General features: G+C 46.8%; 1 protein-coding gene across 1 annotated transcript in view; it reads right to left on the reverse strand.

The window, feature by feature from the left end:
• Positions 1-14,682, reverse strand: part of LOC110304409 (kinesin-like protein KIF28P) — a 50,489-nt gene that overhangs the window by 32,839 nt on the left and 2,968 nt on the right. Inside the window, exons 2-7 of the mRNA XM_021175827.2 lie at positions 12,067-12,258; positions 8,400-8,603; positions 6,814-6,849; positions 5,471-5,695; positions 3,699-3,853; positions 532-643 (exon numbers count right to left, since the gene is read on the reverse strand). Of these exons, the coding sequence (XP_021031486.1) occupies positions 532-643; positions 3,699-3,853; positions 5,471-5,695; positions 6,814-6,849; positions 8,400-8,603; positions 12,067-12,258 (924 nt within the window). The remainder of the gene's footprint in view (positions 1-531; positions 644-3,698; positions 3,854-5,470; positions 5,696-6,813; positions 6,850-8,399; positions 8,604-12,066; positions 12,259-14,682) is intronic.

Below are 14,682 nucleotides of genomic sequence, written 5' to 3' on the forward strand. Positions count from 1 at the left end.
CCTCTCTCTCTCTCTCTCTCTCTCTCTCTTTTATTTATTTTTGGAGGCAGGGTTTCTCTGTGTAGTCTTGGCTGTCCTGAAACTCCCTCTGTAGATCAAAATGGCCTGGGACTCACAGAGATCTGCTTGCCTCTGTCTCCTGAGTACCAAGATCAAAGGCATGTACCACCATCATCCAGCCGGAACGATTATTAATTTTGTTCTTATAGCAAAAATAATTATAAATAATATTCTAGGCTGGAGGGCTGGCTCAGTGGTAGGGCATTTATCTGGCATATGATAGGTCCTGCTTTTCTATCCCCATCACAAAACAGAGACAAAATGGAAAGCAATGTATATTCCATGTACCATACCCAAAAGCTGCTGCAAAGAATAAATAAAATATTTAATATCGTGGAAGCCTTGTCCCACACCGCAGTGGACAGGCATTGAGGGCGGGGCCAAGCCATAAGTCCTGTATGTATTGAGAGTGATTTCAGCCATAGAACACTAAGAGCTGAGCAACGTCACCTGTTTTAAGAATGATCTTACCAGTGTTGTCCGGCTGTTTCCGCCCAGGGCTGACTGGAGCAGTTTGGTCAGAACGGAATCCCTGTAGGGGATATGCAGAACTTTCTTCCCCATGGCTAAGTCGGCCAGAGCACTGGGTGAAAGCAGAAAATAAAACAATCAGTGGGAGGAGTAAGAGCGAAATTGCTTCCCCCCCCCCAAAAAAAAAAAGAAAAAAAAAAGAAATTGCTTCCCCAGGGGTAAGCTAGAGATGGCTCACCTCATGCATCCCTGCTGGGAACCTGTGTTGTGGTTTGAAGGCCACCCTGTGGGTAAGCTTAACCTCTTAACCCTCTTAACCTCTTAACCCTGTGAGTAAATTGCTCCGCTCTGTGGATAAGCACCCTCCATCCCGGCAGGTAAGCCACACCCCCACCCCACCCCCATCCCTGTACCCCTGCTCAATCTCCCTCCAACGAGTCACCATGCTTTTCCTCACTCAAAAACCACGAGTAAAGCTAAATCCTTCCTCTCTGACGCGGCTTCATGTCAGGGAGAAGAAGCCAATACACCCTGTAAAATTACAGTAACACAGAACAGCAGATACTCGTGCAAGAGTCCCCAAGCAAGAAAGGACATAAGCCAGAGACCTTGTGTACACTGCCTCATTTGCACAAAAGACAGCGACTGCAGAGAAGGCACCAAGCTGAAGAGCATGCAGAGAACTCCAGTTTGAACCGCATAAGGAGCTCACCACTGCCTGTAACTCCAGCTCCAGGGCATCTGACGCCCTCTTCTGGCCTCCACAGGTACCTGCACTCATGTGCGCATATCCACACTCATAAACACAGACAGACATACAAGTGCTGGGTGTGGTGGTTCATGCCTTTAATCCCAGAATTTGGGAGGCAGAGGTAGGCGGATTTCTGAGTTTGAGGCCAGCCTGGTCTACAAAGTGAATTCCAGGACAGCCAGGGCTACAGAGAAACCCTGTCTTGAAAACAAAACAAAACAAAACAAAACCCACAGACATACACATAATTTAAAAATGCTTTAAATTATAAAACTCAAAAGTATTAAGCAAAGATTAATCTGACAGTAAAAGTCAGCTTGTTTTGGTGGTGTGACAATAGGGAGGGAGTGTGTTTCAACGGGGGTGTATATTTGTGTGTCTGTGTTCCAGTGGGCAGGGGTGTGATAGAGACTAGTGATTTCGGAAAGTCTCAAATATTTTGACATGGGTGGTAATTAAACTGTGAGTGTGTGTGAACATGTATATATTAATTCATTGAATAGAAAATTCAAGATTTATGTACTTCAAAACTAAAAACAAAACAAACATTTACGTATGTCACTGTGATCTATACCTTAATTAATGAGTTTTTTTTTTTTTAAAGTTACTCTGAGAAGAAAATATAGCACCTTATCTTTTACATGAAGTCTTGCCACCAGCACTCAGAAGAGCAGGATCAGATCCTGTACCTGGCAGCACAGTAGGGCTGGTCCAGGTGGCATAGGGGAGGGTGAGCCAGCCCCCAAAGCATAAAAGCAGGCGATCTGGCCTTGCCAGTTGCTGGCTGCAGCATTGGGTGAGCTAGCCGGGGCAGTGCTGGATGCCCCAGTGCTCACCCTGGTGGTATGGATGTGGAAAAGCTGGTGGGCTGACCAGCTCAGCCACCTCCCATGCCCAGATCCAGGGCTTTGAGCTAGCCCACCCCAACATCTATCTCCTCGTCTATGAACTGCTGAACAGTGTGGAAGGCCAGTCCTGCAGATCCAAAGCTGCAAAATCTCCAAGGGACAGGGCAACAACAGGATAACCAAGAGTCCGGATGAAGATCCAGTATTGATGTAGGAGAAGCCAGAGGCCTCGAACCAGACCAACGACTCGTGGCTAGGAACCTCTGCAAGATGTGTGGACAGAGCGGAATGGCTGTGGGTCACCAAAGCTTCCACAGTGAGATTTTTGTTTTGTTTTGTTTTGTTTTGTTTTGTTTTGTTTTGTTTTGTTGGGAGGCTGCAAAGACATCGGGTGGATATGAAGGGATGGGGAGATGAATGGAACTGGGGTGCATGATGTAAAATTCACAAAGAATCAATAAAAAAGTTTTAGAAAAATGTGCCCTATCTATGCACTAATGTTCATGTGATTAAACAAGATAGGAGAGGGCTGGAGGATGCTCGCTGGATGAAGTGTGGAGAGTGGAGTACAGATTACAGCACCCACCTAAAAGCCAGGTGTGGCAGCACCGCAGAGCTTGTGGGGTGGAGACAAGGAATCTCCCCAGGGACCCCTGGGAATCTGCTTAGCTAGACTCGCTGAACCAGCCAGCTCTGTCTTCCCTGAGAAACCGCGCCTCAGTAAATACAGTGGAGAGAGTTGAGGAAGGCACCCTACATCTCTGGTCTCTGCACATAGGCGTGCACATGTGCACACATATCCACTCACAGGTGTGCCCAAGAACAGAAGAAGAAAACAAAAAGAAAGAAAGGAGGAACAGTGTTGGGGGAGGGGTAGAGGGGTAGAGCCTCCAAGAGGAGAGGAGGGAAAGAATTCTGCACTGACTTAGTCCTTGTGTCAGTCGGGTGAATACTTATTTTATTTGTGTTATTTTGTTCGGCGTTAATTAATAACTAGTTTTAAATATACAGGAGGGCAGGGCATGAGCCGCTGGTGCCAATGAGTCGCGAAATAAAGGTTATTATTAATTTAATCTTCTTTCTTTTACCTTGGTAGGTTTTGGAGCTGGGGATGAGATCCAGGTCTTGGGCTCACTACAGAACTGGAGCATCACCAGTGGCTCTTTAATGTCATTGTTAATGTTATGTTGTGTTGGTTTGAATGAGAATTGTCCCCAGGGCTCATATGTTTAAATGCTTGGTCCCCATTTGGTGGAACTGGGATGGATTAGGAGGTCTTGTAGGAGGTGTGTCAATGGGGGTTAGCTTTGAGGTTTCAAAAGCCCACACCATTTCAGGTTAGCTCTTTCAACCTCCTGTTTCTAGATCAAAATGTGAGTCTCAGTGGCTGCTCCAGTGCCATGCCTGTCTGTCTGCTGCCATGTTCCCTGCCATTATGGTCATGGTCTTATCCTCTGAAACCATAAGTGCCCAATAAACTATGTCTTCTCTAAGTTGCCTTGGTCGTGGTGTCTCTTCAGAACAATAGAAGAGTGGCTTCTATGAGTATCTGCACGCTCATCACATACCTGATGACGTTCCCTAAACTGGTTAGGCTTAAATTGACCCTCGATCCTTCCCTCAGACGGTCTCCTTCAGACCCTGATGACCTCTGCCTCTCGCTTCCCGCCAAGTCTACCATGTTGATGCTGGACTGTTTGGTGAGAGCTGTGTCCAGGAAAACCTGTAGAGACACGATACCTCAGGCTGTTAGGTTGAAGCCCAGGAGACAGACTGGTCCACAAGCTTACAATTAAGGTGTTAACTCAGGCTCCAAAAATAGTAGACCCCAATGACAGTTGGCACTGAGGGTCTGTCCTTGTGCAGGGACAGTTGATAGGGGCAGTGCTACCCTCCCAGGTCCAAATGTCCCACCGCCCCTCTCCAGTTCTGCAAAGCTCTTTTGCAGAGACATAGTGGACAGCAAGCATTGGACAAGCATTTTGTTTCATTGTTGTTTTGTTTTGTTTTGTTTTGTTTTGTTTTGTTTTGTTTTTGAGACAGAGTATCTCAGTGTAGCCCTGGCTGTCCTGGAACTTACTGTGTAAACCAGGCTGGCTTCCAACTCACAGAGATTCCCCATGACCCTAAAATAAGAACTTCAAATAACAGGGAGAACCACATGTGCAGTAAGTGCATTATACTAACGTGATAAGGTTCATCCAGGGAAAGGCACTTAAAATGTACAAAATTCCCCCTCCCTCTCTCTCCCCCTCTCTCTTTCCCTCTCTCTTGTTCTCTCTCTGTCTGTGTTTCTGTACATGTGCATATTTGTGCATGCATGTTCTCATATACGCTTGTATGTGTGTGCATACACAGGTACACATGCATGAGTCATGAGTGTCCATGCAGAAGATGGGAGTTGCTATCGGATTTCTTCCTCAACTGCTCCATACACGCATACACACTTATACACACATCTAAGCCTCCGTGATCCTCCTGTCTCTGCTTCCTCGATGCTAGGATTAGAAGAACACGCCTCACTCTTCATGTAGCAACTGGGGACTTGAACCCTGGCCCTCCTGCTTGCACAGCGAGAGCTTTATCTTCCTCTTCAAAAGGCAGTACTTCATTTCAGCCTCCCAACATGCCTGAGAACAGAGCTATCAGCCCATTTTACAGAAGAGGAAACTGAGGGTTGGAAAGATAATCTCCTCTGTTCCCGGTGTGAACATGATGGTTTCCTCCATTGCTGGTCCAGCATGGAAAAGGCATGTGGAATCACAGCTGGTTGCAGCATTCGCCCAGGATATAGGAGCAATGCTTCTAGAACAACTTTGGGATGTTACTTAGCGATGTCCTGACTCCCATCAAGGAGACTGGAAAAGATAAATCCTCTCTTGTTTATCAGAGGTTTTAGTTAGTGGGTGTTACAGGGATTTCCAAACATTCATCTTAGACAGAATCTTAGGAAGGGCTTTAGCAACTGGCTATGCCCTTGGCTCATGTCTGGCCCTCAGACTGGTGACCATGGACCTGCTAATCTAAATTCTCCACTTATATCACAGGGGCTCATGACCCTTACCAACTCAAAATTCATTCCTCAAAGTGTAGAATTTACTTGAGGAAAACCAACCAGCCTTGTCCTGTGGGCACTCTGAGGGCTTATTACTCGTAAGACAGTTTCACCACAAGTAACGGGACAGCCTAATTGAGGGGTAGATAGGGAGAGCAAAGCTCTCACCTCTTTCCATGGTCTATGGTTGGAAGCCGTTACCTCAGCCCACTGGTCCACTCTAGAAGGATTCACTGCACCACCCCCACTCGGCCCCTGGGAGCCTGTGGCAGAGAAGGGTCCCACCTGCTTGAACTGGATGGCGATTAGCATGTGGGATCGGCTGCTGCTGGCGTTCATGTTGGTGGACGCTGTCATCCTGATTTTTGATCCTTGCTCCACCAGCTTTTCAATTTGTGCATAATTCTCACAAGGCACCCACTTCAGACCTTCCACAAAAAACCCCAGCTGTTGATCCTCCCTGACTCTTAACCCTCCGGGAGCTTTGGTTCTAGACAGCAAATCCCTGATCTGTGGGAGGAAAAAGAAGAAGGGATGGGGTCGTGTTTAAGGTGGACTTCACCTCTTTCCTTGTTAGATCACTGCCTGCGGAATTTTAGATGCTCTGTAAATATGCCTGATGTAGTCGAATGCTGAGTTTCTGTAGGGACCGGACAACCTTATACCTGAGTTAAGTGTTTCAACACTGTGTGGAGGTCGGAGGACAATTTTGAGGCGTTGTTCTCTCTTTCCACCCTTACGTGGGTTCAGGAGATTGAACTCAGGTCGCCAGACTTGGCAACAAGCAGCTACATCCTCTGAGCCGTCCTGCCAGCTCCCAAAAACCTAACTTTTAAGTTGAGCAGTTATTTTTAGAATTGCAGCTTAATTATCTTAAGAACCCCCTGTCTGAGTTTCTCAGAGTGCTGTGAGAACTTCCCCCTGATCCATGTGTGGCCTCCACAGGCTTCTATGTTTGGATATTGGCTAGCTGGTCCCCAGCTGGTGGAACCATCTGGGTAGGAGTAGGAGGTGGGAGAAGGTGTGTCACTGGACTAGGCTTTGACTTCCCCAGGGGCTCTGCTTTCTGTTGGTGGGTTCAGATGCGAGCTCTCAGCGGCTGCCCCAGCACCGTGTCTGCCTCCTTCTGCCACGCTCCCTGACACAATAGTAACAGACTCTAACCCTCCAGAACTATAAGCTTCAAAGAAACCCTTTCTTCTATTTATTGTCCTGGCTATGGTGTTTTACCACAGCAACAGACAGTAACTAAAACAGCTGCTATGTGGCTAAAGCATACAGTGTGAAGAACAAGGGATTTGAGATGGTGCTGGAGAGGCAGTGGGACGAGGGGGGAAAAGGGGGGCACATGCATTACAGAATGACAGGCAGCCAGAGTCCTTGGTGTTAGTAATACATGAAGTCACTCAGGTATGTGTGTCGGAGCATGGGCTCTCAGGACGGATGTGGCTCAGTGGTAAAGCCTGTGTCCAGTGAGTGCGAGGACCTGGGTTTGATTCTCCGAAGAGGAGGCTGGGGAGGGAGACAGGCAGACAGACAGAAACAGACACACACACACACACACACACACACACAGACAGAGAGAGAGACAGAGAAAGAGACAGAGAAACAGAGAGAGAGCACGTTACCTGTTCATTGTAGATTTCCAGCATGCTAAACATAACCTGTAGAGAGAGTAATGAGTCAATATTGTCCTGGAGACATAACAGGGAAACACTAACATACTCTATAAATGTGTCACACTGCATGGTTCTTAATGAATTTTATAAAAAGACACAAAATCGTCTGGGGAGGCATAGCTCAAGCAGGAGGACCTGAGCTTGGATCCCAGCACCCACAGAAAAAGCCAGGGCTGCCTGCGCTCACCTGTAATTGTGGGGGCTGCCGATAGGTGGCGCGCTTGGCTTGCTGCCGGCCAGTCTAGCTAAAAACCAGGGAACTCCAGGTTCCGTGAGATCCTCTTCTCAAGGGACCAAGGTGGAGAGTGATGGAGGTCCTCCATCGGAGTCCTCCTCAGGTCTCCACAAGTGTGCACAGAGGCATGTACACCTATCTGTACAGACATGTGTGCACGTACCTTTGTATCACTTACACATGTATATACTCACATAAGAGATCCAAAACAAACAAACAACAAACAACAAAACGGACACCATACAGGGACTGTATTCCAGCACTCAGGAGGCTAAGGCAGGAAGACTAATGAGATTGGAAGGAGAGGGGAAGAGGAAGGGGATGGGAGGAAGACGGGAGGGGGACGGAAGGGGGAGAGGAGGCGGGTTCTGCCACTCAGTGCTGTGGGAGGGTTTTAGGAAGGGCTTTATAGAAATGACTCATTGCACATACGTCACCTACCTACTAACCCAGGTAATCCAGAAGTTTCTAGAATGGGATCTCACTACCAAACCATAGGTTGGTTCTATATGTATGGATTCAACCAACAGTTGGTCAAAACAGGTAACAACAAAAAATACCCCTCCTCTGCACCAAGCGGCGCAGGGTCTTGTCTCCTTGTGTTTTGTCTGATCTCTGCTGCCATCTAGAGCAAGGACTGTGCCTGGGGGTGTTTGCTGACATTTTACTGTCATGTTTTGGAGCTAGTCACACTAGTGATGGCCACGGACATTCAGTGGATTCAAAGTTTGCTCCGGAGGCACCTGCGCCAGGGACAATAAGACCCGCCCTTGGCACCTGGGTGAACTTCAGAGATTGAGCGCGTGCTTATGCCCAAACCAGGGTGGGTCCAACTCCCAGCACCGTCTATGACATAATACAGTATATAAATATTTGCCTATTTTAGGACACACACATAAACCTGAAAATACAGTCGATGGTGCCCTTCCACATGTGGAAAATGAAAAGGTGAAATTCGGGCTGGAAAGATGGCTCAGCGGTTAAGAGCACTGGCTGCTTTTCTGAAGGTCCTGAGTTCAAATCCCAGGAACCACATGGTGGCTCACAACCACCTGTAATGAGATCTGACGCTCTCTTCTGGTGTGTCTGAAGACAGCTACAATGTACTTACATGTAATAAATAAATCTTTGGGCCAGAGCGAGTGAGTGGGGCTGGAGAGAGAAGAAAAAGTGTCTGAAGACAGCTACAGTGTACTTACATATAATGAATAAATAAATCTTAAAAAAAAAAAAAGAAAGAAAAAGGAAAAGAGTAGGTAAAATTCCCAGGAGAAGGGAATCTAGAATAACTAAGGCATACCTGGGGTTCTAGATTTCCCTTTTGCTTCTCAATAGTTTGGAAGAGCTCTTCACACACTCTTGGGATAAGACCCTTGTCTGTGCCAAAGCCAGTCATGGAGTAGCTTTTTCCAGAGCCTGTCTGGCCATAGGCCAGGAGAGTAGCGTTGTAGCCTCGCCAGGCACTGTCTAGAATTCCCCTTCCGATATCATGGAAGACATCGCTCTAGAAAGATACCATTGAATGTCACCAGTGGCGGCGGCTCTCCTGAAAGTTTCTTCAACACACATATGCACTTGTGCACACACTGACGCAACACAGCCCCCTCCACAGAACCACAGTTTGTATCCAGGGTGCCACCCAACAACAGTCCATGTGTCAAAGGTTTAGCTTCCAGGTTGGTAGCGTTGGGAGGCTGTGGAAACACCCTAGTCTTTTTCTGTCTTTCATTTTTTTCTGTTATGAAATCTATAGCCCCCCCCCCCCCCCGCCACACTGCTGTAATGTAATGCATTACTTCACCACAGGCTGAAAATGTATTGGCCTACAACGCTGAAGTCTTGATTCAAAGTGGGTTGTCACAGGTGCTTTTTATACAAACAGAAAGCGGCCTAATGCATACACTCTAAGAAACGACCCTGCCCTCAAGGCTCAGTGACCAGACGTCAGGAAGGACCCAAGAAGGACCACTACACTCATTTCATAGACCCAGACCTGCACAACAGGCCAGTCCCTACTCCAGCACAGAGCGGGAGGGGCTCAAGAGCCGCACGCACAGCAGAGCATACTGACAGTGGATGGATTCTAGGGGAAGACAATTCTCTTTGAGGGTGTGACCCCTGGTAAGTGGAGAGGCTCCAGCCAGGCCCCACACTCCTGAACATATGGATAGCTAGAACTTGTCTCTGGGGGAGTCAGTAAATAAATAAATAAATAAATAAATGAGGAGAGAGCTGGAGAGTGAGTGGGGTGTGGATGGACCTAGGAGAAGTTTAGGCAGAGGAGTAAGGGGTGAGTACCATAAAAATATAATGTATGCATGTGTGAGATTCTAAAAAAATTAATAAAAATATCTCATAAAGTGTGTTTAAATTTGTATCATTTTATGTACATGGGTATTTTGCCTACATGTATGTTTAGACACCACATATGTGCCACCTGGTGTCCTTGGAGACCCGACGAGGCCATCCGATACCATAGAACCTTAGTCACAGACAGCTGTGAGCCATCAGGTGGCTGCTGAGACTGAACCCCGGTTCTGAAGAAGAGCAGCCAATGCTCTTAGCAACTAAGCTACCTCTCCAGCGCCTAGAAATATATTCAACAACAACAACAACAACAACAACAAACTTTTAAAACCAGGCATGGTGGTAGAGTTCTTTGGGAGATAGAAACAGGGAAAAAAAATGGAAACTTTTTGTTTGTTTGCTTGCTTGTTTTTCGAGACAGGGTTTCTCTGTGTAAGAGAGCCCTGACTGTTCTGGACTCCATTTGTAGACCAGGTTGGCTGGCCTCGAACACTCAGAGATCCTCCTCTCATTGCCTCCCAAGTACTGTGATTAAAAGTGTGAGCCACCACCACCTGTTGAGTAAACATTTTTTTAAAGTAGAATCAAATAATACTGTGCCCATGATTGTTCAAAAGACAGGGTGTGGCCTGGCTCCTTTCCAAGTTGGTCACAAGCAATAGCTCTCAAAAGGTAAAACAGGGAGCATCCTGGGACCATTTGTTAGAATATACACATCCAGAGAACTTGTATTTTCTTCCTTTCTTTTTTTTTTTCTTTTTTGAGACAGGGTTTCTCTGTGTAGCCTTGGCTGTCTTGGAATTCACTTTGTAGACCAGGCTGGCCTCGAACTCAGAAATCCGCCTGCCTCTGCCTCCCGAGTGCTGGGATTAAAGGCGTGCGCCACCACGCCTGGCATTTGTATTATTTTTAATTCTGAGAAAGAAACACACACCAACACAGTCTGATTTACTAAGGGAAACGTTACAATAACCAATTTTAATACTATTTATTTCTTATAGAAAGGACTAAAAAGCCACATGCCTTTAATACCAGCATCTGAGAGGCAGGGGCAGAGAATCTCTGAGTTTGAGGCCAGCCTGGTCCATATGGTAAGTTCTAGGCTAGCCAGGGCTAAATAACGAGATGCTGTATCAAACAAACAAACCAAGCAAACAAAGGTAATAAAGGTTCACTGTACTGTCAGGATTCTGTGGTCGCTAGGATTAACGGAATTGGGCTTATAGTTTTCAAGAACACTGTGTGTATACTTTTTATTCAAAATGTATTTGAATGAAGTTATCTGCAGCTTTTTAAAAAATAATTATTTATTTCATTTATATGAGTACACTGTAGCTGTCTTCAGACACACCAGAAGAGGGCATCAGATCCCATTACAGATGGTGTGAGCCACCATGTGGTTGCTGGGAATTGAACTCAGGACCTCTGGAAGAGCATCCAGTGCTCTTAACCGCTGAGCCATCTCTCCAGCCCTATCTGCAGCTTTTTAAAAGAGGGTTTTGTGTGTGTGTGTGTGTGTGTGTGTGTGTGTGTGCCTGGAGTTACAGGGGACTGTGAGCCATTCAACACAGATGCTGGGGTCCAAGCTCAGCTCCTCTGCTAGATGAGCCAGTGGTGCTACCCACTGTGCATACTCTGTCTAGCTCAGTCTACAGTTATTTCCAAGCAATTCGGTCAACCTCAGGAGTGATTGCCAAGTTTAGCAATTGTGTTGTCCTTTCTACTTAACACTACTCAAAATTTAGAGATTTTTGTTGTTCTCAGTTAAAATTTTTTTAAATTACATTTTAGTTTATTTATTTTGTGTTCATGTGCGAATTTGTGTGTGCACGTGCAGAATTCAGAGGCAATTTGTGGGAGCTGTTTTTCTCCTTCTACCACGTTGGTCCCAGGGATTGAATTCAGGTCCTCAGGCATGGCGGGGGTTCCATCTCACCAGCCTTTGTCATCAATAAATTGAAATTTTCAAATAATATAAAATGTTGTTAAATCTTAGGTAGGGAATAGAGTCATTTTATAAAAATTTTAGTGGTGCAATCTACTACTGGGACATATTTTGGGTATCATCTGCAAGCTAAAAACAAATATGGTACATCTCCTAGTTACATTTCAAGTTTCATGCCACTCACCGTTCTATGAGCAAACAGAGGAAAGGACCCCCTTCACTGTGCTTCACTGCTTTAGCCAGCTTCTCATTGTTAAACGACAAGAGAAAATCAGTTTACAAAGGGGAAAACTGGCTTGAGATCGTGAGTTCAGCTCATGCTCAATTAGCCCCATCGCTGTAGTTCCAAGATGATACAATGTGTCATGGCAGAAGTGAAGGACAGAGACTTAGCCATCTCCTGATTGCTAGAAAGCACAGCGAGAGAAGAGGGGCAGGGGTCCCCACATTTCCATCAAGGACAAGCTAGTGGCCAGAGTCTCTCCTGCTAGCTCTTGCTTCTTAAAAGCACTGTAACCCAAGGAGCAAGGCCTGGCATTCACATGGCTTCTGAGTGTCCCAACTGCAGCTCCTCCTCCTGCTCAGGCGGCAAGAGTTTCAGCAACGGAGTCGTCTCTCTGCTCTGGCATGGACAACACTGAAGTGTCTAATGCCAGTCACGTTAGACAAGGAAACAAAGTACAGAATCTACCACGGACATTTCTAAGCGACCTACCTGGCCTGCGAATTTACTAGCTGGATCAGATGGAATAAGGACACCATCTTCATCCTTTTGAAAGCCATCGTGAGACCAATATGTCAGGTCAAAGGTGAAGGTCTTCACACGCTCTTCGTTCTTAGGGTCTCGGATGGTGACGCTTCCGGAATGCATGGAGATCACACACTGGCTTCCAGAGTTCTTTTCTCTCTGTAGTCAGGTTATAAATTCTGAATCATAGTGCATTCTTGCTGGATGAAGCCTCTTGTCCTGACCACTTGTAGTGGTTTGAGTGAGAATGGCCCCCACAGGCTTATATTTGAATTTTTGTTTTCCAGTTGGTGGAACTGTATAGGATTAGGCGTGGTCTTGATGGAAGAGGTGTGTCACTAGGGGTGGGATTGGAAGTTTCAAAGTAAGACTCTCTCTCTCTCTCTCTCTCTCTCTCTCTCTCTCTCTCTCTCTCTCTCTCTCTCTCTCGGTATGCCAGGGGCTTTTGATATGTCCCCAGTGACACACCTCCTCCAACGAGACCATCCCCACTCCAAACTCAGTTTCTGCTTCTCTGCTTCTAGCTCGCCAGTAAGATGTCAGCGCTCAGCTATTGCTCGAGATACATGCCTGCTTACCTGCTGCCATACTCCTCATCATGATGGTCATGGACTGAACCCTCTGAAACTGTAAGTAAGCTTCCAGTTATGAGCAATGCTTTCCTTTTTCAGTTACCTTGGTCACAGGGTCTCATCACAGTATAGGCAGTGAGAAAGACTGATTTATAAGCCCTCTTCTTTGACCTTAGTGGTAGGATCTGCCAAGGCTAGGCTTCTGCTAGGAGGGCTCACTCTGCAACCCCAGTCTCTACCACTTCCTTTTGTGTCATGGCACCCCATTTATTGGGAGTAGATTTTTTTTTTTTTTGGAACAACTGGCAAGCCAACCAGAAAACTGAGGACATGGACAAGAGAAGCCAGAGTAAGAGGCCACATACGTTGGATATATAATTCTGTGTGGGAAGCGTGCCCTGTATGGTAGGTACTGTGACCCTCCTAATGAATACACATATATTCTGAAGGCATTGCAGGTTTTTGAGCTGTTTGCCAAATGCTACTTGTACCACTGTCAAAGGGGCAAGGAGTGCCTTGCCACTGTGGTGGTGTTGTTGCTGTGGGCTGGATGACCACCAATGGCCGACGGCTACGGGGGAAAGAGCTAAAGAATCAGAAGACTTACAACACGCACAATGCTAGGGAAATGGAAGGCTGGGCTGCCAAGGAAAAACCATGTCCAGCTTCATGCAGTGGGTGACAACGGGAGAGGGATCGGGTGGAGCCACCACCTCGTTGACGCAGCAGGATGTGGGTATCAGAACCCTGGAAGGGAGTAGGGAGGAGCTTGGAATTGAAGGACATGAGAGCTGATTCTTGCTCTTCTGTGACTATGAGGGTGTAGAATGTGACGTTAGAGACAGAGATCGGGACTTTGTAGCAGCATTCCTAAACAGCTAGCAAACTCTCTTAAACAAGTGTTCCTGAGAGCCTCACCTCAGGTGAGCATGCCCTGGCATATGGGAATGGTGCTTCTGTGAGAAGAAATGGAGCTGAGAGGCAAGTAGTGTCTGTCACCCATCATCTGGCCTGAGGAACAGCATCCAGACTGCCTGACAGATCCAAGGAAAACTGTCCACTGTGGCCATGAGAGGCATGACAGGAGAGCAGGTAGCTCAGGGCAAGCATCAAGGAAGTCCTGAGTATTCTGTGGGAACAGGTGCACGGATAGGAGAAGTCACTTATGCCCAGGCGTTTCAAGGACCTAGGAAAGCCATTTTTATATTTCATTCTACTATGTGTATGATGTATAACGTATGATGTATATATGTGCATGTATATGTGTGCATGTATATGTATGATATATATGTGTGGCATGTGTGTGCTTGCCATGGTGTGTGTGGAGATCAGAGGGTAACTTAGGAATTGTTTTTCTCCTTCTACAGTGGGCTCTAGGGATCAAACATGTCACCAGGCTTTGCACAGCGCTTTTTATCCACTGTGAATGCTTGGGCCCCAGCTGATGGAACTGTATGGGGTTAGGAGGTGTGTCGCTTGTGGTGGGCTTTGAGGTTTCAAAAGCCCCATCATCCCAGTTGTCTCTCTCTCTGCCTTGTGGTTGTTGTCTCAATGTGTAAGCACTCAGCTACTGCCCAGTATCAGGTCTGCCTACCCGCTGCCATACTCCCTCCCATGACGGGCATGGCCTCTTACAACCCACAGGAATCCTGAATTCCCAAATTAAATGCTTCCCTTTAAAGTTGCCTTGGTCATGGTGTTTCATCAGGTGATGGAACAGGAACCAAATCCTGTTTATGATGGGGATGAGGCTGGTGTTGGCTGAGAGCATGCAGCACACACATGGTCATACGATGTGGACAAGGCTGGTGTTGGCTGAGAGCATGCACACACATGGTCATACGATGTGGACAAGGCTGGTGTTGGCTGGGAGCACCTGCATACACACACATAGTCATACATAAAAAAGAGGGTGGGGGGCTGGTGAGATGGCTCAGTGGGTAAGAGCACCCGACAGCTCTTCCGAAGGTCCAGAGTTCAAATCCCAGCAACCACATGGTGGCTCACAACC

The sequence above is a fragment of the Mus caroli genome, chromosome 1 (assembly GCF_900094665.2).
Source record: "Mus caroli chromosome 1, CAROLI_EIJ_v1.1, whole genome shotgun sequence".
Taxonomy (NCBI): Eukaryota; Metazoa; Chordata; class Mammalia; order Rodentia; family Muridae; genus Mus; species Mus caroli.